Source organism: Aythya fuligula, chromosome 7 (assembly GCF_009819795.1).
Source record: "Aythya fuligula isolate bAytFul2 chromosome 7, bAytFul2.pri, whole genome shotgun sequence".
Taxonomy (NCBI): Eukaryota; Metazoa; Chordata; class Aves; order Anseriformes; family Anatidae; genus Aythya; species Aythya fuligula.
The window spans coordinates 20,540,118-20,567,958 of NC_045565.1; the positions used below are offsets into that span (position 1 = coordinate 20,540,118).

The 27,841-nt window shown below is 41.6% G+C and overlaps 1 protein-coding gene across 2 annotated transcripts in view; it reads left to right on the forward strand.

Annotated features, from left to right (window-relative positions):
- The first annotated feature begins 22,446 nt into the window (after positions 1-22,446).
- HECTD2 (HECT domain E3 ubiquitin protein ligase 2) overlaps positions 22,447-27,841 on the forward strand; it is a 33,786-nt gene continuing 28,391 nt past the window's right edge. For both annotated transcript variants that reach the window (XR_004253480.1, XM_032191300.1), the window contains exon 1: positions 22,447-22,735. Coding sequence is in view for 1 of the 2 variants with exons in the window: in XM_032191300.1 (XP_032047191.1) it covers positions 22,496-22,735 (240 nt within the window). In the remaining variant the exon portion in view is untranslated. The remainder of the gene's footprint in view (positions 22,736-27,841) is intronic.

Genomic DNA, 27,841 nt, shown 5'->3' on the forward strand with positions numbered 1-27,841 from the left:
GAAAGCCATATAACATTTTATCCTTTTGAAAGACATTTCCTTAGCCATGTACTATACTTGTTCCCCACTCTGCTTTTCTTGGAAACTTTGTATAAAAATGAAGTATTTGTTAGGACTTCCTCACTATGGGTTTCACTTTACTATGTAAGGGAGAAATGACTTTTTTCTTTCTTAATCCCCCTGCAATGTTAGTTGGAAAACTGTTTCAGTTTGAGAATGTCCATGTTGGGGCTGAAAATGGAAGATTATGGCTATAGATCCTGAATAAATCTCAAATAGTTGCTGAAGCTTGAATTATGTAGAAATTGTCAATAGTAGATCCATGATAGTGTCTTCCCTCTGCTACTTGCCTTCTTCAGTCTTGCAAAGGATCTATTAGATCTCCTCAAGGTTTTCACAGAGCACTGCACAAGCTGTATCAAAGAAAGTGGCTTAGGAATTACAATTTTGGGGGGTTATTTGTTTCTGTAAATAGGTTTGTATCTTTTTTTCCCCATTATTTTTAGTGAAAGTAATGGTTGCTAGAGTTGACCACATGACAGCAGTACAATTCCTAATGAGATTCAATCATTTGAAAAAATAAAAACTAAAATCTAAGGGTCCCTGAATAATAAAGCTAAGTGCTCTTTAGGTATTTAGGATAAGGTAGATTTGTGATCCTGTCGATTCATTCTAGTACTAAACATCCAAATTCTTTAACTTCTATTTGAGGCAGTGCTTTTGCCATCTAGAAACCTAGAAATTTCCCTTACCCTACACAAAGGTTTTCAAATTTGGAAACACCTCCAGCATGGTCAGTTAAAACAGTTTTGGTGGTGTTCATCTCATGGTTCTGTCCTTGTGTCACGGTAGTTCTGGGAGCAGGGCTGGCCGTGATAAAGGGCTCTGGCCCTACAGCAGTTCCCAGGTCAGCATCTCCTAACAGTCTGGTTACAGCCTGGTCCTATCCAGTTCCCTGAATGCCTACTGGAGGCCAGCTGCCAAAACCCATCTAAGTCCCCAGTGTCTGGACAGTGACTGACAGCTGTTTGTAAACCCTGGTTGCATGAACGCAGCCTGGCCTTTGCTGGGGCCATGGGATCCACAATTCTGCTCCCTGCATGCCAGAGCCACTGCCACCTCATATGAGCCCGTTGGGGCTTCCTGTGAAATCTTAGTCGTGGTGTCCTCCTAATCCACTCCGGCAGGCTGATAAAGCCATTTGCTGGCTCCTGGCTTAGCCCAGCATGCTGCAAAGATGGGGACACACAGAAGTGGAGATAATCACAATGTCAGCACTTTGGAGCTGCCATGCTATGAGATGCATGCTACCACTCGTGCTGTGAAGGCTGATGGAGCTCTGTTCCTGTGCATGTCCTTCAGGGGAAGAAAGAAATAGCAGCAATAGTGGTAGCATTGGCTGCCAAGCTGAGAAATCCACTGAATGCCATGGCCCTGCTCACCTTTGTGCCCCTCCAACATGTGAACTCAGCTGGTAATGGAAACAATTTACAAGGCAATAATTTCTAATTGGTGTCACCTATTAACTGCCACAAACCCAGAGGCATAGCAGCAACTCAGCTGTTATTCTTCCAAGAAATAAATATATCAACCATTTTATTTGCCCCTACAGAGGAGGAGGAGACAGACAAAGAAAGAAAGAAAGAAGCCACTAGCAAACAATTATCTAAAATTTTCTGCTTGGATAAGCAGATAGCTGGTATGAAAAAATCACACTCAAAACAAGGTGGGGCTGTCTTTCATTTTCTAAAGACAAGAAAGCAATCTGGCTTTGTAGGTTGAAATGAGTACAGGTTGAAATGAGTACAGGAAGTACAGGGAGAGGTGGAAACTCACTTTTCTGGGACCTTCCCTCATTCTTTCCCCCATGCTTTCCAACCTCTACTAATCTAATCATTTTGTCATTTAGCATAGTTGTGTGCAGCAGGTAGGACTAGAGGACTGACTAGATGGTATCTCTCTCCCTTTTTATTTTAAGGTCCTTTAGGGAATTTCCAGAACTCTTTTCCACGTGATGTAATTTGAACAGATTTTTCTAGTAAGACTTATGACAGGTTCAATTTTAACCCCATTCTTTTTGCAAATGACAATTTATTTAAATTTATTGAAAAGTAACATTAGCACCAAACCCAAAAATAATCTGACATTTTTTGGCAACTGAGGGAAAGCTGTAACACAAGACAGGAAAAAAAGCTTTCCTATGTTATTGACCTGCTCAGGGCAGGTGGAGATTGGCATGGCCACTGATGTAATTTTATCTCAGGCTTTGCTTGATGTCTTGCTACCCCCCGGTGAAGCCTGAAATGCAGCACACTGAGCTGAGCTGTTGTATGGCCATCCTTGTGCTGTGCTGGAAGGAGGGACGGGGCTGACATAACTACTTCAGGAGACATGGGAGATCCTTCACACAGTAAATGTGGTGAATTTTGGTTAAAGTAAATAAAGCTCTTTAGTCAAGGAGCTGTTACATGAGAATGTCTGCTGAGGCCAGAGTTAGTTTCTTTAGCTTTAAACTTGACATTTTATCTTCATGTTTTTCTAACTCATTTAACTGTGAGACGTTGGTATTGGAGTCAATCAGATATGGAGGTTTATTTGTGCTGTTATTCATATCTGTTCTCATACTTCATTGGTTTTTTAGGCTGCATGACAGGGAGAGGTGAGGTCTATCTTTCTCCTGCTTGTGTGTTAGTTATTCTAGCATGGGATTGATAACGCTCAAGGTTTATTGCTTCAATAATGCCTGCAGAGTGCTTTCTCATCATTGCTTGGATGTGTTGGAAAGTGCCACAGGCCTGGAGCAGAGGCTTGAGGCCTGGGTTTCTGCCCATGGCAAAAGAGCTGCTCGGCACAAAGCAGGGTATACATAGAAGCTCCACCAGTGCAGCCCGTGTTGTCACCAGGCCTTGGGAAGCAGGACCAAAGCTCAGCCACAGCCCAGCTGCTGCCTGACCTCCTGCTGCCAGTGAAGGAGAGATTTCAAGCATTTTCCAGAAATATGGTGCTTCCATAAAGGTTCCCCTTTTCATCAAATGGAAGACACTTGTGCTGCTGAGACACTCTGGGCCAGTGGTGGGAGTGAAGGCAGACAGAAAGGTTTTTGTTTTGTGGTGGGGAGGTGGATAGCTCTTCATGTTCAGTTATCGGCTTGAACATTACTTACCAAATCTGACATCTGAAGCATGATTTGGCTTGCTGAAAAACCTACAGTTGCATTCTTGCTGAGGTGATGCAGGAAGGGCAAACAGCATGTAAGTTCTTATGGGCAAAGGCCAGAAGTCCTACATGGTCTTCTCCTGATACATCTTTTGGTAGTTTGAGAAGTTTCTGTATCCAAGATTGCAATCAGGCTATCAGGCTCAGTAGTCTCAGACTTATATATATATTTTAATTTCTTATTAGTCTGTTTAGGCTTATGACCTACCACTCTGCAACAGTCAGTTCAACAATTTAATTTTACAGGGTAAAAAAGGGGAAGAAAAAAACATAATTAAATTCCTCTTTTTTTTTTTTTTTTTTTTTTTTTTTTTTCCCTACTTCTGCTACAGAAAGACCTTGTATTGTGAGAGTGAATAATCATCTCCAGGCAGACATGTCCCTGCTTGCTGTCTGTGCCCTTCTAATGTCCTAGCCTAGCGCTGGATTGATGCCAGTCGTGGATTAACATGCATTTCCTTAACATGGGGAAGTGGGACATCACATGAATATTATCTTTGAATTGCCTCTGGCTGTTTTTGCCAGCCATCTGTCCAAACTCTGCAACAACAGCCATTTGTTTGGGCTGAATACGGTGCTCTGGTTCAGGCCTGTATCACTACTCCTTTCCTTAGGACCTCACTTGCTCCCTCCACTCTAACCAGTACATCCCAGCACACAGCAACCCACATGAAGCACTGAATTCATGTTTTTGTTGTATGCCAGAAGGAGAAAGCTGTCACTGAGACAAGCTTGCTCTAAAATGGCCAGTGGCCTTGGGCTCAAGGCCTACACACCAGCAAGGCAACAAGCCCTGGGTGAAGCAAGGGAGCAAGAGCTTGGCCCGGTCATCTCACGAGTGCCCTGAATGCCAGCTGCTGCTGTTATCAAGACCTCTCTTTCTTAGCTCTGAGTGGAGAAGCCCTTATCTCAAAGCTCTTGCAAAAATAAGAAGAAAGAAATCTACCTTTCCAACTGCTACCCCAAACCATGCAACTGATAGATCCTAAATCTGCTCTCCCAGGTCTCAGTATGGCTCAGTAGTCAGTCTTGTGTATGTGTGTGTATATATATATAAAATAATAATAATAATAAAAAGCTTCTGAAAATATTATACTGAGGCAAGCCAAAAAGGCTATGATTTCTACAGGACAAACATATGAACTGTGCTTTCAAAAGACCTAACCCGTAGTGAAGTACGGTAATTGCCAACATGTGTATCTTATTTTCAAATGGCAATTCAGCCAATTTCAGTTAATAAACTGAATTATGTATTTGTTTACAGTACTCTATTCAAAAGAAAAGTCACATTTATAATAATCACATGCACATGGAAGTTCTTTTATTCACGTCTTATCAGTTGTTCATGCTTTTAGAAGATTCCTCTTATTCCAATTTCACTGAAGCAAGAATTATTTTAGTTCAGAATATGATTAAAGAAAAATTAGTTAAGCAAGCTTGTTTACTAAGCAGCGCAGATGAAATGAGAGTCATTGTTGCTCTGTATCAGATCTGTTCTGGGGTTTCTGCTGACAGACAAAGCTGGTGTGCTCTGTGCCTGCCCCACAAATCTGGCCACGTGCCAGTAGGACTCGGGAGCTGCAGCTGGAGCAGCAGCCCAGTGACCAGCATCACCTCCTTTCCTTTTGTCCCCCTCTTTTCCAGAGCAAGTGAACGTTTCAGACTTTTGACAGATCCAAGTGCCGCTGTCACTCAGTACAACCTTGCAAATAATGTCTTTCAAACACTGCTCTCCACATTGTCCAGATTGCGTCATTCCCACACAAACCAAGCCAAATTAATGTATTTTTAAAGTCCCTATTACAAAAGCATAGAAAGTGTGTACATAGCAGTTTAAAGGAGAAAGGACTTGCTGCCAAAACCAATGGAGAAGTTAACACCATATTCAATTGTTTTTAACAGTTGCAAAACAGAATGTTCTCTTTTCCAGTCCATTTAAGTCTTATGATGGGTTTAGCCAAAATTATGATTGTATTACCAGAAGGAGGTAAGTAGTGATGGATTTTCTGCTGGAATATATTTTTTTCATTGTTGTGCTTCAGCTTTCATGTGAAGAACCATTTTCATTCATCTAGTCTTTACCTAATTTATATATTTATATTCTCTACCTCTTTCCTGTGTTTTGCAATCCCAAAATAAGTAGTTAACCACACAAAAGTACTTTAATATTTCTGTCTGCTGTTGTTCCCCTAACTCCAAGCTCCTAGCAGGTAGAACAACTGCGAGATATCCTTACTCCCTTTGAGTGATGCCTCACTTCACAAATAGCTTTACTGACATCGGTGGATGTCCTCGTTATGTCTGGCAGCAGCTATCAAACAGATTTATCAGCCTGGTGAGATTCTGGCAGTTCCAACAGGGTCACCAGCCTGACAGAAGTACAATTGTTTATACAGTTTATATGGTCGGAAGCCCAACAGAAGTGGGATAAAACAGGAAAAAAATGAGAAAGGCTGCGGTAAAAGCTAAATAGCTGTGAACACAGATACTGTGATCTGCCTCTCATTTGTAAACACTGCTGTTGAATTCTGTGAAACTCCTTTAAGTGTTTTATCATCTAAAATAGAGAAACAATTTTTTGCATTTGATTATAATCTGTGCACATCAGGATGGTTCATACATACAAACATTAAGGACACACTGCAAAGAGCTCCAAATGGCTATCTTCAGATACCATCTCAGCTTTGTTGCAGAAGTCGTTGCAATAGCTTTTATGGACAGATGGAAAATATTATGCCTTGTTTTTTTTTCAGCTACAATGTCATGAGGGATTTTCCTTTAAAAGACTTAATCTTGATCATACCATGCCCCCCCAGATTGTCCTACTTGTTCTGTTCTCCCAAAAGAAGCACCTGACAGGCATTTATCCTTGTGTTTGCTAAATAATACAATAAGAGGTCCATTTAAATACAGAGCTAATCCCACAACATTTCCTTTCATTTCAGCTACTTTGTTGTTTCATCATGTTAATTAAGTATTTAAGAGGCCAAAATCACTGTTGTAATAGTCAAGGAATGGGAGTTAGTTAAGCTCCACATCTAAAACTAATAAACTTGTCAAAATCTATAGGGTCTGATAATAACCAGCATGTTGTTTTGTGATGATAACTCCATCCTTATAGAATGCAGCACTTCATAAAACTTGAATTATTCCGTATGTCTGAGTACTATGAACAAAGATGCTAGGCACCTGGGAGACTGGCTGTGGGAACCGGTAAGAGCTAAGAGCATGCAGAGCTATCCAATTCTCAGTCAGAAAATGTTGTGTGTGTGAGTAATGGCCATGTGTGGCTAGTGAGGGAAAAGCTGTCTGGATTATCTGAAGCAGTGAAGTTTGGTTCCTGAGAATAGTGATTTTAAAAAGTCAGAACTGATCTTGGGCATCCACTCAGAAGTTGAAGGACAAGCAGTGGAAATGTGAAACTCCAGCTCTGTTCTCCTTTGAGGTGTTTCTCCAGCTTCAGGCTGTTCCAGTGATCCAACAAGCAGCCTGGAGAACTTATTACCACTGTTGATCGTACTGTTTGTTGCTCTTTGACTGCAGTGCTCTTAATTTTGGCTGCTCTGTCAACACAGAGCTGCCCGAACCACTTAATGTCCTCACCTGGAGGACTATACCAGCAAGGGGTAGGCAGGCTGCCGCCATGAGCCCTTGTGTTCCTGTAGGCCATTCCCCCTGGCTTTTGTTATTCAGGTTCTCAATCTGAGGGTCCACCTAGACGCTCAGCTAGTCTGTGAAGGTCAGGCAGAAGCCAGGACACAGGAATGCTCTATTCTAGTTGTAGCTGATGAGAAATGGTCTGCTGAAGGTTGAATATGAGTAGAGGAAGAAGAAGGATCTTCAAAGGGTAAGATGAAGAACCTGGACTTTACCTTACTTGTGTTTCCCTCAGTGTGCACAGCACATGAAGGAACTGTGACAAGAGCCTCCAAAAGTGTGTCTGAAACAACATTCACTAACAGTAAATGAAAATTTGGTTGTGCACAGAGTTGTCCTGACCTTGGTCAAGGTACATGGAAAATATTTCCAGCTTTGTACTGCACACCTTTTCATTTGATCAAATGACAGTCTCTGAATAAGTGTTGGGTTTTGAAGGTTCTTTTATTACCTCTGGGTTCAGCAAATTGCGAATTTAATACTGGTGGAAGGTTTTTGTTTGTTTTGTTGTGTTTTTACCACGACAGTGAAGTGACGTGTAGCTGAAACTGTTTCTCAGCTCCACACATAGAGGTGTCTAAGCTCAGGCAATACACAGTTTAAGCTTGAAGAGTGAGGAAGGTAGGGATTAAATTTTAATAGTCCTGCTTTTTTTTTTTTTTTTTTTTTTTTGACTTTTAGCTAATGAGGCCATAGCTGGATAGCTGGTTAAGTGCAGGGTTTCCAAACCCTGTTTCATTTTAAACTGTGCCACTTCTTTAAATGGGGGATTCTAAAAAGTGAAAATGAGGAAACACCAGAAACAGGAACTTTAACGGTTGTATGAAGCCAGTTTTATACTGTAAATGCAGACAATCTAGAGAAGTGACAGGATTTGCCTTTAGTATAGGTCTTGTTGAAATAATTAGCACTAAAGAGATGAAGCTTTGAAGAACAGAGTCCTGATATACCATGAAATATTCATTTCTAGTAAGTCATTTAAATTAGAAGTGTTGAAAAGGGAAATTGTTCCAAGACTTCTCACAAAGTCTGTTGAACACTGAGTTGGGAATAAGGAGGGGGAGAGGAGAAGGAGGGTTGTTTTGGGTTTGTTTTCTTTTTTTTTTTAAATTAAAGCCTGAGATGGAGCTTACCATGTTTATCTTAACAATGAACTCCTTGGTATTTCTCTTACATAGTCATATGATGCTGACCAGAACTTGGAAGGAAATGTTTGAAATTTATACCTAAGCTCCTTTTCCCATTCCAGAAATCTGTATTGTGGGGTATAAAGTAATATGAACCAGCAAGACTGCCCAAGGTGTTGGTTAACACTGTTCTGAAAGATTTATTACCACCCAAAACATGAGAAATTCTTCTCGGTCAACTGACTTTATAGTAATAAGACCTTGATTAAAAAAAAAAAAAAATCATTCTGTGGCAATGTTTGAAAAAAAAATCCCTTTGTACTGTGTTGTAACAGGCTGCCAGCCAATGCCATCCACATGTCTACTTGGTAGCAGAAAAGATTTTCAGCATGTCTTCTTACTAAAATGAAACATTTTATATACATTTCAAAAGCATCTTGGCATTTTAAATCAGATGATTGCATACATTTAATTTTACTTTGAAAAGGAAAACAAGGTTCACACCATTTATAGTTTGGCTTCACTTCATATCACTAACTTTTTCTCTCCCTTTTCAAGCGTCTTTCAGCAGAAACCCCACTATGCCAACCAATTTTAAGCAGAACTGCTTGGATTAAATGCGTCTACATTTATGCAGCAGAAACTAAAGGGCACAGTGCTACAATTTAGGGACGTGCCATCAGCGGAGTTACAGACATGAACCAGGGGTCTGGAATCTGCCTTCCCATGTGAGCTCAGCTCACATGAGCCCCGAGTTCATCACCGTTAATGCTTTGCCCACAAGACTGGAACAAGCAACGGGAACAGTCAGATAGTCACTGGAGACATTTGCATCGTGAGCAAATGGAAAATTGCTGGGGCAAGGATGTCTTGTGTCCTTGACCTGTGCTTCCAGTTGTTCAGCAATCTGTTTCCATCAATTATTCTTACTTGTATTGTGGTAACATCTAGGAGCACCAGTATGGATGAGGACTGTGTCATCCCTAGTGTGATACAAAGACCCAAGAGACCTTTTCTGTTTGGGGTGCATTTGCCATGACCCATGGACACTGACAGCAGACTGGCCTCTGACTGATTCTCATGAAAAATCTATGCCAGAGCCCAAGGTGAAAGGTTTCTGGATGCAGAGCACCACCAGTGTATTGCAAGGAACTCCAACAGGACCACATTCAGCCTTAGGACAGGCTGCTTGACCCTCCTTCATCCAGAAATCCCAGTTTATGGCCATCCAAGAGTTCATCAAGCATGCAAGAAGTATAAGATGAAATACTTCAAACTCACTAGAGACTTAACAGACTTAAGGCTACTGGGGAATTTCCAACCAGATTGTAAAAAGATACTGAGCAAAGTCCTATTTTGGAAACAGTCTATTTGCTAGAAAACAGGAAGCTTTTCTCTTCTCTTCCCTGCAAACTATTTCTTTGGATCACTGAGCAGCCTATAACAAAATTATTTCCTTATCTCCATCTGTTAGCATTTATTTATAGTCTTTTGTATCATACACAGATTGCCAGCTTTCTTTGGGACTGCCCTTTTATTCCAGTTTTGTACAACATTCAGCACAACAGCTTTCTAACTGAGGTTTCTAGGCACTCCAGAAACATGGATGAATATTGCCTGCACACAACTCTGCTGGCTTCTCAAGTGCAACACTTGGAAGCATGTATAAAAATCCAAATTAATGTCATTTTACCTGGTTTTTGCCTTTTCATCTGTAGGGGCAGTAAAGTGAAATCTTTCCTTCCAGAGCTGTTGCTCTGCTGACAGAGCCAGTCACCTTCTCAGCAATGCTGCTGAGAAGAAGGGGCACAAAAGAGGCTTCTAGAGTGTCACCTCTCAGAGGCAGAAGGAAATACTTGCAGCTACTTCCTAAATGTGCTGTTGTTTAGGGATGATGTGTTACCCACAAGATCATAGGAAATTCTGCCAACTCATCTTCTCAGGTTTTTGTAAGTGTTGTACACACACATATTAAAGATCATGATTTTTAAGCTAGCTACTCACCTGAGTAGATTTAAATAGGAGAGGAAAGGAAAGGAAAACACCTCTTTTGAAGAAAACTCATTGCTCTTAACCAATACATACATAGCCACCTCTTGCTCTGTGTAGCATAAAAAGTCATTGTAAATATAAAAATGTGACACAAAAAAAAAAGGTAATATTTTAAAAAAATCACTTAGTACTTTACTAATATTGCTATTCATGGTATAAGAAAAGGGAGACTAATTTCTCAAAATTCATTATTAAGGTTACAAAACCTTTATTGTTGTGTGGGTTTGGACTGTTGATTTTGGGAATGCACCTTTCAGATACATTTATAAGTCTTGTTTTTATGCCAAATAAATGATTACTGTGTTCAAATCTATCCCCGCTGGTGTCCGCACAGTATTATGTTCAGCGGGACAGGCAGTTCTGGGTACTCAGCATACCTCTCGTGTGCATCAGATGCTGTCAACATTTTGGCATGGAATTCACTGGAGTCCCACCTTCTGGATCCACCCTCATGGCTCTGCAGGGCTGTGTTACTCCTGTGGGCAGAGGGAATAGATGGTTGCATCATCCCCCTCATGCACCTGTCCTGGATGTATTTACTTGTGCTCTACCTCTTCTGTGGGTGCCAAATTCACGGTCCTACAGAACTGGGATACCAAGGGGTTTAGCAGAGTAGCTTGAAGTGTATGTTGCAACACGGGAGTGTAAAATCACAAGTTTTAAGGGTTATGACTAGAATTATTAAAATGAAGAACAATAACGAAGTAAAGCAATAAGTTTAATTGTTTTTATTGTAACTGGCAATTTACTAAGAAGCAGGTTGCTCTTAATGAAACTATTCATATGAGTAAAATGGGCAGGAATTGGTTCTATAGCTCTCTAAGGCTGAAATCTAATCACATTGGTTAATTTGTTATTTATCCAGAACATTTTGTTTATTACCTTATTGTCCTTCACAAGTAACTCTGCGTATAAATTTCTCTGCTCCCTCTCTTCTGATTATATGACTGTGGAACCTGAATGTAGCAATTTAAATAATTCAGTGGCTGCTGCTCTCTGTAATCAGCATTTCAAAAAGGGTCATGGATACCTTTTCTAAAAAGGTTGTCAGAACAACCCTTCTTTTCTGGCTGCTCTCTTAAATCACAGTCATTGTGTGCCACCCAGAGTTGGGATAGCAGAGCCAGGGCACATCACAGGCTGGAGGAGAGCAGTAGTCACTGCAGTCCTGGTATATCAATCATCTCCTTCCATGTTTTCTCCAGAGATGAGTGACTTTATATACAGCTAAATAATAAAAGACTTCTCCTGTGACAAAACACAGGGAGGAAAGCAACATCCTCAGTAGTTACAGAAATAAAATGTATGGCAGAAAACTGAGATTTAATGTGGTGCACATGCTTACCTTTATGTGTTTTATTTACTTATGACTCGCTTCCAAACAGATCATGTATCATCCTGTGAGGGACAAAGGAGAGGGAGGGATAAAAATGGCAACCTAGTCCCAGCTTACCTTGCTGGCAACAAAAAAAAGGCTCACCTTAAAGTGTTCGGTGCTAAGTTGTCCCTCTTCAGTGGGTGCTTCTACTGGGACTGACATTCCCTCTCCCCCTCCACATGTGATAACACTCTGTATTTCCATGTGCTCAACAGTATTTTTAGCACATATTGCAATTCCCTAGATGGGAAGCAAAACCACAATGTTGTATCTCAGTCCAATGGAAACACTTCAGACTGCTGCCATGAGCTGGTACTTAAGTCATACATCCTTAATTATATCAGATACCTACTCGGATCACATTCTTTGTCCTGGAAGCTTGCTGTGCTACGTCATGTCTCAAATCACACCACAAGCAAAAAATATTCACTGTACCTTTTTTGGGTAGTTCTCACAATATGCTACCTATGTAAGCATTCCCGTCCTGTGCTGCAGGCAGCTGGGCACCAGAAGTAAATTTGGAGTCCAAATCCCAGTTGAAGGGGTCCCTGTTTGAGCGTCCCCCCCAGGTCAATTTTGATGCCCTTTCCTGTACCACACCTACGTCAATGGGGTGAACACCAGCCTTGGGGCTGGTGCCTGACTGGCACAGCAGAACCACTGTGCTCAGCCCTGTTGCTGGCCCTCCCAGCACTGGGATGTTTTTTCATGAATGGTCTACCAACTTTCTTTGGTTTTCCCCTTGTTACAGCATAGCCGGATCTCCGGGTGACCACAAAAAACATCTCTGGAAACACAAGGGAAGGGAAGTGGTGGGATGAAAGCAAGTAGCTGGAAGGTGGGGAAGGTAGACAGCTTCTTTCAACACCAGAGCTGGTTTGTGTTACCTGAAATCATTCATGAACAGACAGCCTCTGCTGTCTATCAGCAGGATGAATAACTTACAAAGGAAAACCCCAGCTTATATTAGTCTCATTTGAAGACGGGTAAAAAAGAAATTCTTGGGAGCTAGAAAGCTGTCCTGTTAGGAAAAATGTTAGGGAAAAAAAATTGCAATTTTTAATTTTTCTTTTATCTTTTCAAAAGCAAAGGATTTATAAAGAAGAATCCCTTGTGGGCTTGATATTTATTATTTTCTTTTTATTTTTTTTTAATGTAAAATTAATTTATCATTTTGAAATTGTTAAAAACCACTCAGATTTGTATACTGAGGTGTTTTTTTTTTTAACAGACATGATTTGACTCAATCTCTAGGGCTGTAGTGTTAAGAAAGTGGATCCCTGAGTTTTCTGTAAATAAGCTTTTAAATAAATAATTCACAGAGTACATAATGACCAGAAAATGTTTGCTATTTCACAAGGACAGCTGTAACAGGAGAGGAGGAGACCTCCTGACAAGGTTCCCATCAAATGATGACATGAGATATGTGACCTTCCTAACAGTATACTGGAGCATTGGTTTGAAAAGCAAGCTCCTGCTGGCATGATTTCAAAACCTGACCATAAATTAGTTCTCATCCACAGCTGTCTGAAACCCAGAGAAATTAAATCAGGTTCTTTGCATTGCTTCGTTCTGACAGGAAGGACAAAAATGTTTGTGTGTCATGATTACTGTAGGTGTGCATTGCTAAATCTTGGCTGCTGAGTAGAGCTTGATATGGTGTTGTTACCTATTATTTTGATGTAGCTGAATATAATATGGAGTAATTCTTACAGGAAAAGGTATTGATGAATACCTCCGTAAAGAGGTATAGCCAATGAATGTTGAAATTCTGTTATTTTTCAGAGGAGAAAAAAAAAAAAAAAAAAAGAGAGTAGTGAGAATATTGCATTTTGTATGAGCAAATGCTTCAAATTTATAAGCTTGTGACTGGTCTTGATTCATATTTGTGGCTAGTTAAATTCAATGGAACTAAAGAATCTAAATTTTTAAAAGATATTTTTTTTTCTGTAACCATTTTGGTAAATTCTCTTTGTTTAACAAACATGTGGAATGTTCCTCCCAAAAGGGCCAGAAAAAAAAGAAGCAATCATGCGCATTACCTTGTATTGGCACAAGTGCTTCTAACAAGAGTAAGTTGCTTACTGAAAAAAAAAAAATAAAAAAATTAGTTATGAATTTGACAATCATATTAAGTGAGTAAGTTGAACTGAAGACTCATCACAAACTTTGCATCCTGTAAGTATTCTTAAAATTTAGAAAATTAATTAAAACCTAGGTATCATAATAGGGGGCACTTCTGATTTACATTTAAACATGTTTACAAATAATCATGTGCATTCCCTCCATTTGTTACGAATGGAAGCCTGTGCTTGAGGCAGGTCCCTGACCAGATGGGTCCTCATTAGATGTGTTCTCTCTCCCTTCCTGTCTTCCAAGGTGCTCAGAAAAGAAAGTGAGCAGGGTGTACATCACGTTTACACTGACCTGCCCTCTTCTGCCACTGTTGGCAGGGCACTCTGTCCCGTATTTTACAATCTCCTGGTTTCATTTGCTAGCCTACTAGAACTCAGATTTGATAACTTTAGAATGTGGCAGAAGACATTTCTTTACCTGTGTGAAACGGAGCAATTTTCTTCACCTGTGGTTATATGTTTGGTTTATTATGTGAGGGGCAGTTTCTGGCCATTCAGTGTTGTAGATCACTGAATGTAACTTCTGTTGGCATAGATCTGTTTTCTTAACTGTGATGCGTTGGACTTCAATACTCTGTAAATGTGATTGTGGATGTAGAGCAGTGCCCTGCAGTAATCACTCAGAGGAGGCTCTTCCTTGCCTACATGGGAGCATTAGAGGCCCTCCATTGTGCTGAGGATTTTGTCAGTAATGTCATCACTACAGGTATTGTTGTGCTCACTTCAGGTGTTTTGTCATTTTTTTTTCCCCTTACAGTGAATGCATAAGGATAGTTCTTTTCCACTGCAAATGACTGTTACTAACAAATTTTGTCAGGGGACACTGCCCTTGGGTTATTATTACCTGTCATCTTATTCCTCACTGATCAAGGCTGTAAGGTCAGAGAATGGAGGGAGGGAAGAAGGTGCTACAGTAAGCTTTTGTACAGTTAAAAGAGCCAAAAAACTAAGACATCTGCAACTATTGCATAAATAAGCCATTTGACACCTTTAATAGCTTTAACACACTCTTTTTGGAATAAAATTAGCATCTGTGCTGACAGCTTACATGCCAAATTTCAGCCTGATTCAAATTTGAAAAGTCCTGGATAAAAACTGTGAAAAATCCAGAGTTTATAAACACTACCTGATCCTAACTGACAGTCTAAATAGATGGTAGTTAAGCTGCACTATTTATATAGTGCACTACTTCATACACTGGAAAGACAGACAGTAATCGCCTTCTTTAGAAGTGCTGCACCAAGTATATGACTGGGTCACCTGAAGGGTTATTATAAATAGAACGACTTGGCTGAATACAAATGACATTATAAGTTGTCACTGCTGTTTTGGGAAGGAGACTGTACTCCTGCTATGATCTCCAGTAAATCAGATACCTCTGTACTCAATAACAGTGAATTCTGCAATATCAGCTGAAAATACAGGAGAAGGTGCTATATGCACAGCCACTTCCTTACCCCTCTCTGCTTTGCAGCACAGGGCAGATCTGCACCCATCTTGCTATCTGCGTCTTCCACGGGTCAGAGGTCTACAGGAAGCTCCACAACACATCCTCTCTGCTCATTTCTTCTTCCAGAGAAGTCAGAGCGTGCAAGGTGGAGGAATGGGATGAGCTCCCTCCATCACACAGATGGAAAAGGGAAGCGATGCTCTGCTCACAATGACACCGTGAGATTAAACCACTCTCAAGAAAAAAAGCCTTCAGATTTATTTCTGGAAGAGAGTTTTGAGTTTCAAGACCAGTAATAACTTATACGGGGACCTGGTATAGCTGTTAGTTTCAATATCTCTTATTTACATATGAGAAGTGTTTAATGCCAGGATTCTTTACTGCTTTGCTTTGTATCTTGGGGACTCCACTGAGTGTAGGTCTACAGACCCAGTGAGGGTCTACAAGATTATACAGAGGGGAAGATCTTTGTGAGCGATGTTGGAAGAACTATTGATTTATTTATTTATTTTAAGGAGAGTAACTGTGGGTAAAGTACAAATTGGAAACATTTCTTAAAAGAGAACTACTTGGGAAGAGGTCATATACATCAATCCTATTATCTAGAACAATGCTTTGCTTTTACAAAGTTTCCACTACTCAAGTTAAACACCGCTTCTTTTATAGAGGAATTCTGTATGGGGCAAGGGCAGAAAATGTGATTATTCAGTCCTGGGTGAATGTTTCCTCTGAACATCATGACTGAAAACCACAGAAGCAAAACAGCATTTTTGTTCATTTATTAAGTGAACTCAGTTGCCCTTATATTTAGTTGTGTTAGCGTCACTCCTTTTGTTCCACACACACCGATGGGACTTGGTACTTCAAGTTTGAAAAGAAGGTTTACTGGAATAGAGGCTGTTTAGGACGGAGCAAGTTTTGGCTGAAGATGAGTATTTCTGTGAAAGCAGTTAGGCAGAGAACAGAGAGCTGCTGGTGTCAGAGTCAGCACTGCCCAAGGACATGTCCCGCAGGCTGCTGTAAGGCACAGCTGCAGGTGGATCCACACCTGCCTGCAGCTCCGTGTGAGGAACAGGATCTGGGGAGAAACATCCTCAGGGCTTGCTCCACTGCAGCGACGGCCCTACCAGCATCCAGCAGCAGAGGCCCCCCTACGCTTTGGGTTCCCGGAGGCTTGTAGTAACAGAAGACGAGCAGGGCTGGTTTACCTTACAGAGCAACCTGATTCACCAGCAAGAACTGTGTCTTTCTGAGGGTGGGAGCAGTAGCTGATCCACCCCTCTGATTTTAGTCAATGTCCTGGGGCTGCCCGGACCTTTTTCTCTGTGAGATTCAAGGCCACTGCGAGTTGCTTGGACCTCCATTTATAAAAGTTTGTCATTGTCTTTAAAAAGAAATAGGAAACACGACAAAGCCTGTCACATTCTGACATTACAGAGGGAACACCAGATAATGCATTTAAGGTATGAAATGCTCAGCAGCCTTCAAGCATCCAGCTCTTAGTCCTGCCACAACCACCCTATGAGGTGAACTGTAGTTCTGTCATCTGCCCTAACAGTTTCCAAGTACTGCATACATAACTTGTCCCCACACTTCTTATTTTTGCGGCTCAAAACCTGAGCGTTTCTCAGTGCTCGCTGTGAGCTCAGATCTGCAGCCTGGGCTGGGCGCTGGAGGCAGCTGTGGCCTCAGCCTCTGCCGACCTTCTCCCAGCTCTGCTCCTTTCCACTCTGCCTCAGGAGCAGAGAGGACAAGCAGATTGAAATGATTTACCTCTTATCTCTCACTATTGCTTCAGTTCATGGATGTTTACTTCTTTTTTTTAAAGCAGATCAGGCTGGTCACCTAGCCCAGGAAGTATGCAAAGGTCTGCAAAGCCACACTGAACAGCAATCTTAATTCTAATTAGTATTTTTTAATTTTATGGGTCATATGATGACAAAGGTAGACAAGCAACTTTCTGAATTAAAAATTACATACTGCCTCAGACCATCCCCTCTTTAGCATGGCATACTTTATTATTATTATTATTATTATTATTATTATTATTATTATTATTATTATTATTATTATTATTTCATGTTTGAATAGAAACAGGCTAAAATCCTGTGTCTAGTATCTGCCTCTATACCATTTAAAAATAGTTTCCAGATCGGACATGACAAAGACAGAGGGTATCTCCTGGCCTCAGCTTTTGTCCCTTGCAATACTTGAGGGAAGGTCATGCTACTGCTATGTCTCATAAGATTTCAAGTGAAGTTAACTGAAGACTGAAGTTTAAAGATTGAATATGGTGGTAAACATATATTCAGGACAAGAGCAATTCCCAACTAACGCCACTTTTCTGGAGAGAAAAAGAAAAACCCTAGTAAAAGTTGTGTGGTTTCTAAGTTCAATCTCCTCGCTTGGTGATTTTTTTCCTAGCAGTCTCTTCTAATGTTTGCATCCAATGAGTTATCACAGATAACCTAACTCTGCACATCACTAAAATATCCACTGTGTTTCTAAAAATGGAGGACAATGATTTTTTTTCAACCCAAAGGTCCTGTTCCCTGGTAAGGGGTAATTTAATATTCAGCTTGCTCCAGTAGACAAAAAAAAAAAAAGAGTTAATCACTGACCTAAAAAATCAGCTGTTGCCTAGGCACCAGTGACCACGAGCCTTTTACAGTTTGCTAGTACAAATAGTGTATTGCACCAGCCAGTGATGACGAGGAACCTGAAATGCAAATGTAATGAGGCTGAAAAGGCAGAACTGCGTATTAGCTTTTCTTTCTGTGTACTAGGCAAGCACAAGCAGGATGTATCCCATCTGATGATGCATCTTCAACCAAAACTTTACCATTTACAAAAGAGAATGATAAAAAGATAAAACTGAGTATCTGATGAGTCAAAACAACACCTCAGTAATTTGCATTAAGTGCCTCAGATGAATTAGCTGAGGAAATCTCTGCACCACTTTTCTAAATGTTTGTAAACTCTTTAAAAACATTCTGAACAGAGGAGAATAGCCAAAAGGTAAGTGAGACCTTAGACCAGTACATCTAATGTTAATCATAGGAGAAATTATGCAGACTTAGCTGGGGAGAGCTTGAGTGCACCTTGTGCACATGCCCTAGAAAAGAGAGAGCTTTTCTGCCTTACAGGTAAAGGCACATGATCCAAGGATGAAAAGGTAGACTAAGACAAGCTCAAGTCTGACATAAATTCTTCTTCTCAGCAAGAATACTAACATGAATCGACTAGCTTGTCAACAATGGCAGACAGATTTACAATCATTTGGATTCCATAGGACAAAATTTCAAAAATTCATGCTTTAGTCCAACTTCAAGGGAAAAGGACAGCTGCCAACAGGGGAGGTTTGGCAAGACTGGGATCATCCTTACAAACCCTGAGGATGTCTTGGAACAGGTATGACTTGTGGGCAGACATGGACTTCCATCTTCCCTAGCGGGTGATGTAGGCAGGTGGCACGGGAGGGTAGAGCAGCTCGGGAGTTCAGAAGTCCTGTGGTCTCTGATTTTGACATGATTCACATGGCAAGTATGGTGAACCCTCCAACTGAGTCAGCAGAGTAACAGGTGGGTTTCAGTGGCACCCTGCCTAAGTTCTGTTAAAAGGTCACTGAAAAAGATGCTTTTTTGTAAAACATTTCTATTTCAATGAATCAGGTCTTTCTGTTGAAACTGAAATGTTTTGCCGAAAACCTGTTATGTTGGAAAATTCCCAACCATTTATCTCTCTCCTACTCCCATAGAGAGGAAATGGGTTGTCTCCAGCTTTTGCTTCCCCTTTCAATGTTTCAGCCATCCTGTGCTTCCCCTTGTGCCCACTCGTGGTCCATCTCATAAAGCACACATCTGTTAAAGGGTCCAAATATTTTTGTACTAGGGTGTGTAAGATTTTCAGACTATGAAGAGGAAAAAAAAAAAGTACTGCTCAATGAGAAAGAAAGATAGAATAGCTGTGTCACGAGAGTATAGCACCAACCAAACAAAAATTCAGCCTATCTTTTCTAAAGGACAAAGGCCACTTCAATTCCCTAAGTGTCAGCTTGCATAAGGGATCTCTGACATTCCTGTAAACACTAGTAAAGCATTTGAGGGCCAGCCAAAACCAAAAATTATTATTATTATAAATATTATTAATCATTAATAATAATAACAATTACAGGCCAAAAACACCCCTACCATTCCTGTGTTAAACCAAGGCTGAGTTTGGCTATGGTTGCATTCTGACTTCTGACTGCAGAGGAACATGTGACCAGGTACACTCAATTATTTGTCACGAAAATACTAGCCAGGAAATTAAGCCTGTTGTGTGTGTGCATGTGTGTGTGTGCACGCATCATTCCCAAATGCCAGTCTCTGCGAGTGTATCTATTACTTGTAAGCATTTACTAATCGTTTGTGAACAAATGTTAGCAGTTAGTTTGTTTCCATCTGTCATTCCTGTGCCGGTCTGTGCCTGGCCACGTCATTGTGCAGAGATGTGCAGTTGACTTTTTCCCCTTCCTGACGACTCAAACTCTTTGGATAGAAGGAATGTGTTTGTGAATAATTCTAAAATAAATTGTTGTGGTCTCCTTCTGCTTGATCGGACCAGCACCCTGCTAAGGTTGGACTGTTCTCCCTTAAGTACAAGAAAATATGCTGAGGGTCATGTACTGCCGTAGTCACTCAAGGGTGTTACTGTGCTTTATGTACGCTTATCTGAGCCAGCAGCAGGGCATGCCAGCGTGGGGTCCAGTGCAGGCTGCAAAACTCATCCAGGAACCAGTGTGAATGTGTAGGCCCAGGCAGCATGTACTTGGCATGAGGAACAGCCTGTGATTTAACCTTAATATTCCCTGACTCCCCCCAGGATAATGTGAGGTAGCTGGCAACATGTTATTTAAGACTTTTAGGTTGCTCAAAGGGATTGAAAGAATCAATGAAAGGGTCCTTGGAAGGATAAAGGAGGGAACACAGTAATATTGTCTGTTAGAAGACAGGCCATCTTTACTCTTTTTTCTGACTGCTCCATTGCCCACTACCCTTGTTTATCACTTTGGCAATGAATGATTGCATGATTACATGCATTGCTTCATTACACACAGCACTGCTGCAACCAGCTAGCATCCATCCATACTAGCAAATTTAAAGCCAGTTTAGATGTGCCTTTCCCAGCTGTGGTTATATCTTTGACTATGTTGTAGAAGATACTGATGATATGGATGTAGATGATGATGTAAATGTAGATGATACAGGTAATACTGAAATACTTTTAGTTACAAGCCCTAGGCAACAGGTGTATGCTACCTTTATTAGAAGTAGGAACATGCGTTTATTTCTCCTTCAGTATAAGGTCCTTTTACTCTTTTACAAAAATAGGAACAAAAATTTTTAACAGATTTATGCCAATTTTCATAATTGTCCTTGGTCAAAATATTCCCCTGAGTTTGTTTAGTTCAACAGGGCACTTTGGTTTAATGTAGCACAGGTTTGATATTTCTGTGGACAGCAAAAATTGATATCTTGCTCTGGTGTAGCATTAGTTTTTTGTGAAATAATCTTGCTAAAATGCCATTTCAGTATTTTTGAAGCTATCAAAAAAACAGACCCTTATAGCTCAACAGAAATGAAAAAAAAAAAAAAAAAAAAAAAAAAAGGCATTATGAAATCATTTGTATATCATTTGTATACTTTCTATTTCCCTCTGCTTCTTCTTTCTCTCTGCAGGCTTAAGGAAACAGACCCTTTCCATGTTTCCAGTTGGCATAGCTCCACAGAACCACTATGCCAATTACTTCCAGTTGAGGACTACCACTGGGTGTATAGCTGCTTGTACTGAAGTTGTTGCAATTACTATCATTATGTTATTTCTCGGCAAGGAAAAGAAAAAAATGAGTGAGTTTTGGGGGGCTTCGTTTAACTGCAGTGTTTCACTTACTCATGCCAACCACTGAGAGCAACTTGGAGGCAAGCACAGTGAGAAGTGAACTTCTTGGAAAGAATGGCTTTCAAATTTAACTTGGTAGGGAGACAAAGGGATTTCTTAATGAAACCTAATAAACTTTAGGTCTGCCAGTTCCTTCACAAATGGAAAGCATTTTTCAATGTGTTAGATTACCACTGCAGTACCAATTATGCCTTTGCTTTTATGCATCATACAGAGATCTTTACCACAGCTCCAACCTGCAGGAGCTACTTGTGTAATGCCAGTTCCGAGGAAAAATCAATTGTGTGGTTTACCTCTATCCAAGAAACCATCTTTAAGATTTCTTGTACATAACTATTCGCACTCCTTTGATTCCTGCACTAGGAGGGGAAGTCTCTAGGCTAATTAAGATCTGAAAGCAGCTAGCTTTAGGTGGCAGCTAGTAGTTTGAAGGACCTAAATGTTTTGTTGCTCAGTATAAACAACCACAACAGCCCTCTCATGTAGGACTCCCCACAGCTTTGCTTACCAAGTCAAGTGGTAGGTCAGTACCCCTAGACATCTACACTAGATGTTGTATTATGACCAGTTCAAGACAGCGTGTCTTCTAAACATTATTATTATTATTTTATTTTTTTTTAAACAGCAAAGCTTCAGCAAGCCCAGGGTATGGCACTGAGGCTCTGAAAATGGGTCATGCCTCAGACGTCCTGAGCTTCTGCTGTTGCTGGATCCTGGCTGCGCTCTGTCTATGCCAGTGAGACACGGAGAGAATCTTTTTATGCTTAGCTTCTTTATTTTCCTCATTAAAGAACGTGAAACTGTAATTATATTACCATGTGGTAACAAGGCGCTGTGACAAACCCCAAACCCTGCTTGCGAGTGTAATGCACACCACCGCTGAGATGATGAGGAACGGGAGCGCCACGCCGGCACCCACCCCGAAGTCCCTTATCCGTAATCCCTCATTAATTACTCGTCTACTTATTCACTCGCTGTCCTGCACCAGCCCCCTCAGGCCCGCGGACCGCAGCGCCGGGCTCGCCCTCCCCCTCCACGGCGGCTGCGCAGAGCGCGGAGCACAGCCGCGATTCCCATACGGCCGGCGCCCGCGCTCCCCGCCCGGCGCCTTTTCCTGCGCTACGGAGTTTCCGTAGCCGTGTCCTCCGCTGCCCCCGCGCGGCGCCCCCGGTCGCCAGGCGCGTTTCTATGAGGCGCCTATAAACAACATGGCGGCGGCCGCCCCTCCGGCTGCCCGCCGTCTGTAGGTGGCGCGGCGGCTGAGCGGGGCGCGGGGGCAGCGGGGGACGGCGCCGCCGGCCGCCTCCGCCCCGCTCCGTCCCGCACGCTCCCACCCCGCTCTTCGCCGGGCCGCGGCGGGGGCGGCCGGGCCGCGCTCCGCCCCGCCGTGCGGGGGTGTCTGGGCGCCCGGGAGCAGCCCCGCTGCTGCGCGAGCGGAGTGGAGCGGCGCGGAGCTCCTCGGAGCGGCTGCTGGCCCGAGGGGACGGGGTGCGGAACCGGCGAGGGGCCAGGAGCCGGGAGCGGCGCCAGGAGCGGGGCCATGTCGCTGCCGACACCCCCGACGGCCACGGCTGCCGCCGACCTCCCCCCCGGCCCCGGCCCCGACCCCGACCCCGGCGCGGAGCTGCCGCCGGGCGCGGAGCTGGGCCAGGGCAGCGCGGCCCCGCCGGGGGCCGAGGAGGAGGAAGGCGAGGGTGAGGAAGAAGAAGAGGAGGAGGAAGGGGAGAAGGAGAGGGAGAAGCTGCCGCCCCTCCCGGCGGCATCCAGCGCGGCGGCCGGGGTAGGTCGGGGCTCGGCGGGCGCTTGCTCCGCGCCCCGCTCCGGGCGGGCACCGCCGGCGGCGTCCCTCGGCTGCCGAGCCCGGGGCGGCTTTCATTCAAGTTTCTTAAAAATAACGAGCGCGCCTGGAAGCGGTGACATAACGGAGCTATAAATTCTCCCTCTACTTATAGTTCTGTAACATTTTACGACGGTCTGCTCGCTCGGGTTAGTCATGGCTGAGGATTTGCAGCGCTGTCGGTGGGGGTTTGGGAGCGGGGGCTCCGGCTCCTAATGCGCGTATGGCAGCAGCTAGCTGGGAGAGGCTCCTGTATTTTTAACTTTTTCTTTAGAAGTCTCTTCCGTTTTTTGCGTTGTGTTGAAGCCAAGATGACGGAACAGCTCGGTAAGTGATGAATGAGTTAACGCGGGTTTAAAAAACTAAATGTTGAGAAAGGTATTTGCCAGAGCAATTTAGTTTCAAGAAACCTCATTTGAGATGTTTAATCATATTTGAATTACGATTTTCTTTCTGCTGACTGTACAATATTGTGAAACATAAAATTTTCCTGGCATATGCCACTTATTGTGTATAACTCAATGTTAAAGCTTGTTGTAACTTATTCAGTCCATCAATGAAGCAAACGTTTTATCAACCCTATACTAATATAGTTATGAGACTACAGTTCAATGGTTCTGATAAGTATCAGATTTACTAGAAATTACCAGCATCAAATTACCATAATTTGAGTTTAAAAGATTGAGTGCTTAACGTTTATGACTGTCATGAAATAATTGTGATGTTGAACCAAGTAATTGTAGTCAAACTGCAAACTCCTTTGAGCAGCTCTGCCAATTTGTGTTTTGGCTAAGATGTTCCAATCTTCTGAGAGGCTTTCAGCTTCCCAAATCTGTCAGAATTTGGGAGGATGTGTTTGTTCTTGTGATTCAGATAGAGATTTGGGAGAAGGCAGTGATGGTCAAGTACCTGGGAGTGATTTTCACCTTTGATAAGGTGCAGCCTCTGAAAGGTGCTCCATTTCAGCCTTGGAATGGGAAATGCCAGTCCCTGAGAGAAGATAAACAGTGATGGGTTACAATGTGTCAGGCTTAGCTTAGGTAGTGAAAAATGCATGCAACTGATCAGCTGTGCAGCATTTCCAAGGTCCTGAAGAATCAGGAGAAGAATTTGGTTTGTGACTGGGCATCCCACATGCCTCTCTGAACTGCTGTCTGCAGGTATAAATAAGTTGTCTGAGATGACCTGCTACAGAGCAGCTCGGATCTGGCTAGGTGTGATTGTTTGTCAGATGCATGGGGGACTTTGAACTTACGGAGATGCATGCAGATCTTAATAGTATGTTACAGAGGGAGAGCTGTGTGGAAAGATGTAACAGATCTTTCCACAGCCCTGGATTTCTCTGTGTGCACCAGAAGGCTGGTTTTGGTCCAAATGTACCAAATAGGGAATGCGGATATGCTTTTGCAACACCTTTATGTGTTGAAAGAAGGTATTGGATTGTTGGTCTGCTGAGCCCTAGTGTTGACCAACCTACGCATCTAATTACAAGGATTTGGGGAGTATGGCGTGAGGTTCATCCTATACAAAATGCTTTTAATTTATTTTGTATTAGAAATTGTGTTTCAACATCGAAAATGAATGTTGCTGAATCAGATTCTCTCACACACTTCTAAAGACAGACATTTTCTCACCGCCATCCTCACTAAACTGGAGAAAAGTTTATAATTCGATAAGGTGACTAAAGGGGGAAATTGTCTTTAAAACTTGCTTTTTTTTCTGTTAAAATTCCTTTTCTTTAAAAACAAATGCCTGATACAAATAAGAAAATACTTCCGATTATGTTTGTTTTCTCATTGTCTCTGCCTATTATTTCAAAACTTAGAGCCATCATATGATGACTTACTTAGTCTCCGTGTGAGAGTGAGCCTCAGATATCCTTGTCTCAAAACATCTCCCCAGGTAGTTTGTGCAGTTTACGTTTTCTTCCATGTGCTAAGGACCCACCATAGATTTGTGCAACATGACTATAGCTTCCTAGAAGGCAACAGGAAGGTGTGACACATCTTTGAAACTTTCTGTTCTTCACAGTAGCTCACAGCAGTTTGTGGAAAAGGTCAAAATTTGAGGGAGTCAATAGATAACCACATCATACATTAGGGCATGAGCATGAAAGATTTCACATCTGGCATTTAAGCTGGCTGAAAGTTGGAAGTGTTTATGTGACTACCACTATTGCCATTCACATCGTGGCTTTTTCTAGCCAAGGACCACATGGAGTTACTGAAGGAGGGATAACCCTTCTGTGTGTTTCTCTTTTGCTTACTTTCCTAAGGGAAGTTGTGGAGCTAAATTACTCCATTAATAAATTAATGTGGTCCTGCAACGTGCCAAGGTTTTTATGGGTTGAATAGCGGTTAAAAAATAATACATAAGGGGAGGTCGTTTGGATGTCAGTATTCAGATTCTTAAATAACTTCCCACAAATTTATTTTCACTTGCGTCCTGTAAGCAGGAACAAGTAGCGGTTTCTGTAAAGCAAAAGCAGTCTGATGTTACACCTTTCAAAATATGAATGGAAGGGAAAATTTTATTTTTTGAGTAGGCTGTTGCACTGACAGCTGCCTCTGGGTAATCTGAGCATCCTCTGTGTTTTCTGACACTCCTGGTCTTTGCTCACTACATACATATGGGTCTTGAGTGAGTTAAGTTAGGGCTGAAGAGCAAGGATTTCAGAAAGCTCTTCTAGATGGTCTTTTTGTCTCTTTTTCCGCAAACACTCTATATGTGCTCTTTGCAAGCAGTTTGACTTGCTTTCACCATCTGGTTTCATTTCAATAATGAAAACCATAAATGTATAAAGTATAAGGCTAGTACTTCTCCAGCCTTATGGAGGGCTTAATGCTTTTGAAAAAATTCAGTAAGAAGCCAGCAGCATTGTGAGTTATTAATATGCTCTTAGAAAAGGATTAGAGGAGGATTAAAGACGGCTTTGATCCACTTCCTCCAAGCATGCCTGTTCCGTATGTGGGGGTTCAGTTTTCTGATGGCTGTGTGTTTGTAGCATTTTAGGCTCTAGAGGCTCGTTGACCTCCTACAGAGTTTTATAAGTATGACACAGTGCTGTACACTTGTCCTAGATTACTCTCCCAGGAGATGTCACAGATCCTCTTTAATGAGCATGTACTTCCCCAGTGTTCCTCCAGGGCTTTCCAGCAAAGCCTTTATCCATATGTTTGTTTAACATTGTTGGAGCTGCACTTGAAGCAGGATGGGATGCAGTGGAATAGCGCATGCAAGCTTTGCTCTTTCTGAGTGCTTCTTAGGACAGTGGCACTAAGAAGCTTTTAAAATAGCCATTCGACTATACAATTGCAGTGGCACGGCTGGAGTGAAACTGGAAAGCTGAGGAAAGGTTATGTCAGTCCAAACGGCTGTCACAGTAGCCTGCTTCATAAGAGCTCCTCTTATGATTTCTCTATGATAACTGCTCCCTATTACTCATAATGAGAATCATCCAAACTCCAGGTTTTCTACCTAGAGCATGTGTTCTTGTGACATAGCAGATAAACTTTAGATCTGGATTTGTTTAAAAGTCCTTTTTCATTTAGTCACATCTTGCTGTGTTTACTCAGGATCTGGACTTCCCACTCGTGTGCCAGGTGAGTTTTAAGAAACATCTTAGTGATACTTTAAGGCTTATAGAATAATAATTTTTAAAATAGCTAATATGAAAATAGTAGCGGTAATTGCATTTTGTTTGAACATTTGTTGCATACAACGCATTTGGAGCTAGAAATTGAAAGTTGATATTTTTAAAGCTAGAAGTCCTGCTGATTGCTCAGATTTGTAATTTGCTGAGTTATAAGCCATGGAAAAATGGCTTGTTTTGACACGGTTATTTAAAATTCCTGGCAGTGTACCAACTTGCGTACACTGTAGCATGGCAGGTTTATGGGCTATATTATTACCCTCCTGGTGGTATTTCAGGATGTTGTGGTGGAAGTGAAGTGCTTTCCTCAGAACTCGGGCTGTGTATCTTAGTCAAAATCTATTTCTTTTAACAGGAAAGGGAAATGTATGGGGTTTTAAAGAAGAAAAGGATATGTTAATTATTCTGGAATTCCTACTCTCATTTGTGGGTTTGTTTTTGGTTTATAAAACTACTTTTTTTCTGACTGTGAGCATAGATACTAGATGTCAGTCAAATGAGTCTTTAGGTTAATGTAAGGCTCAAAATCACAATGTGCAAGAAGACTGTACGTTTTTTAAGTAGATCTGCCTTTGCTGGACATCAGCTGATCTCTTGGAGCTGAGATGCAAATGAAAACTTCCATCACACGACTTCTGTTGTCTTGGACAAGCCCCTTAACTTACCTGTGCTTTGCAAATTCTCTAGTGTAAATAATTATATCTAACAGTCGCTTAGTGACTATTGGCACATTGTGTCAAACATTGATTGGCACCAACCTGTGAAAGTCTGTTGTGTTGCTTCATTTCTCTTCGCTGTTAAAACACATTAGCATTCATTCCTTAGAAAAAGTTTGAGCAGACTTCTTGGCAGCAGTACATGCTGATACTAAGCAATTTTTTATTTTTATTTTTTTTTTAGGATAGTGTTAAACAAATGTTTGTTGGATAGCCTTTCTTTGGTGGCTGCTGATGCTGAAAACTTTGAATCTGGTGTTTTTATCCAGGTAGTCAGTATTTAAATGTTAGTAGCAACAGTCTACACAGAATCTTTGTTTCCGTATTTCAGTTTTGGAGGAGTTTGCCTAAACTTCAGCATATAAGGGTTACTTGAAAAAGAAATGTGTGACACTTGTATCTATTTAAACTGAGCTGGATGCAGTGAGGAATATAAAAGTATTTAGAAATTAGGACAAGAAGTTAGAATGCTTTCAACAATATATATATTTTTTTTTCTCCTGAGTTACCTAGGGATATATTATATACTACAAACTAATGCATGAATTGTTAAATGTAATGGAATTGTATGTTACTTCTCCTGATTCAAATTAAAACAAACTTGTAGAAACATCATGTATGTCTCATTTAGGTATTAACACTCATATTTCAGGATAACAAGCATTTAAATATTCTTTGTCA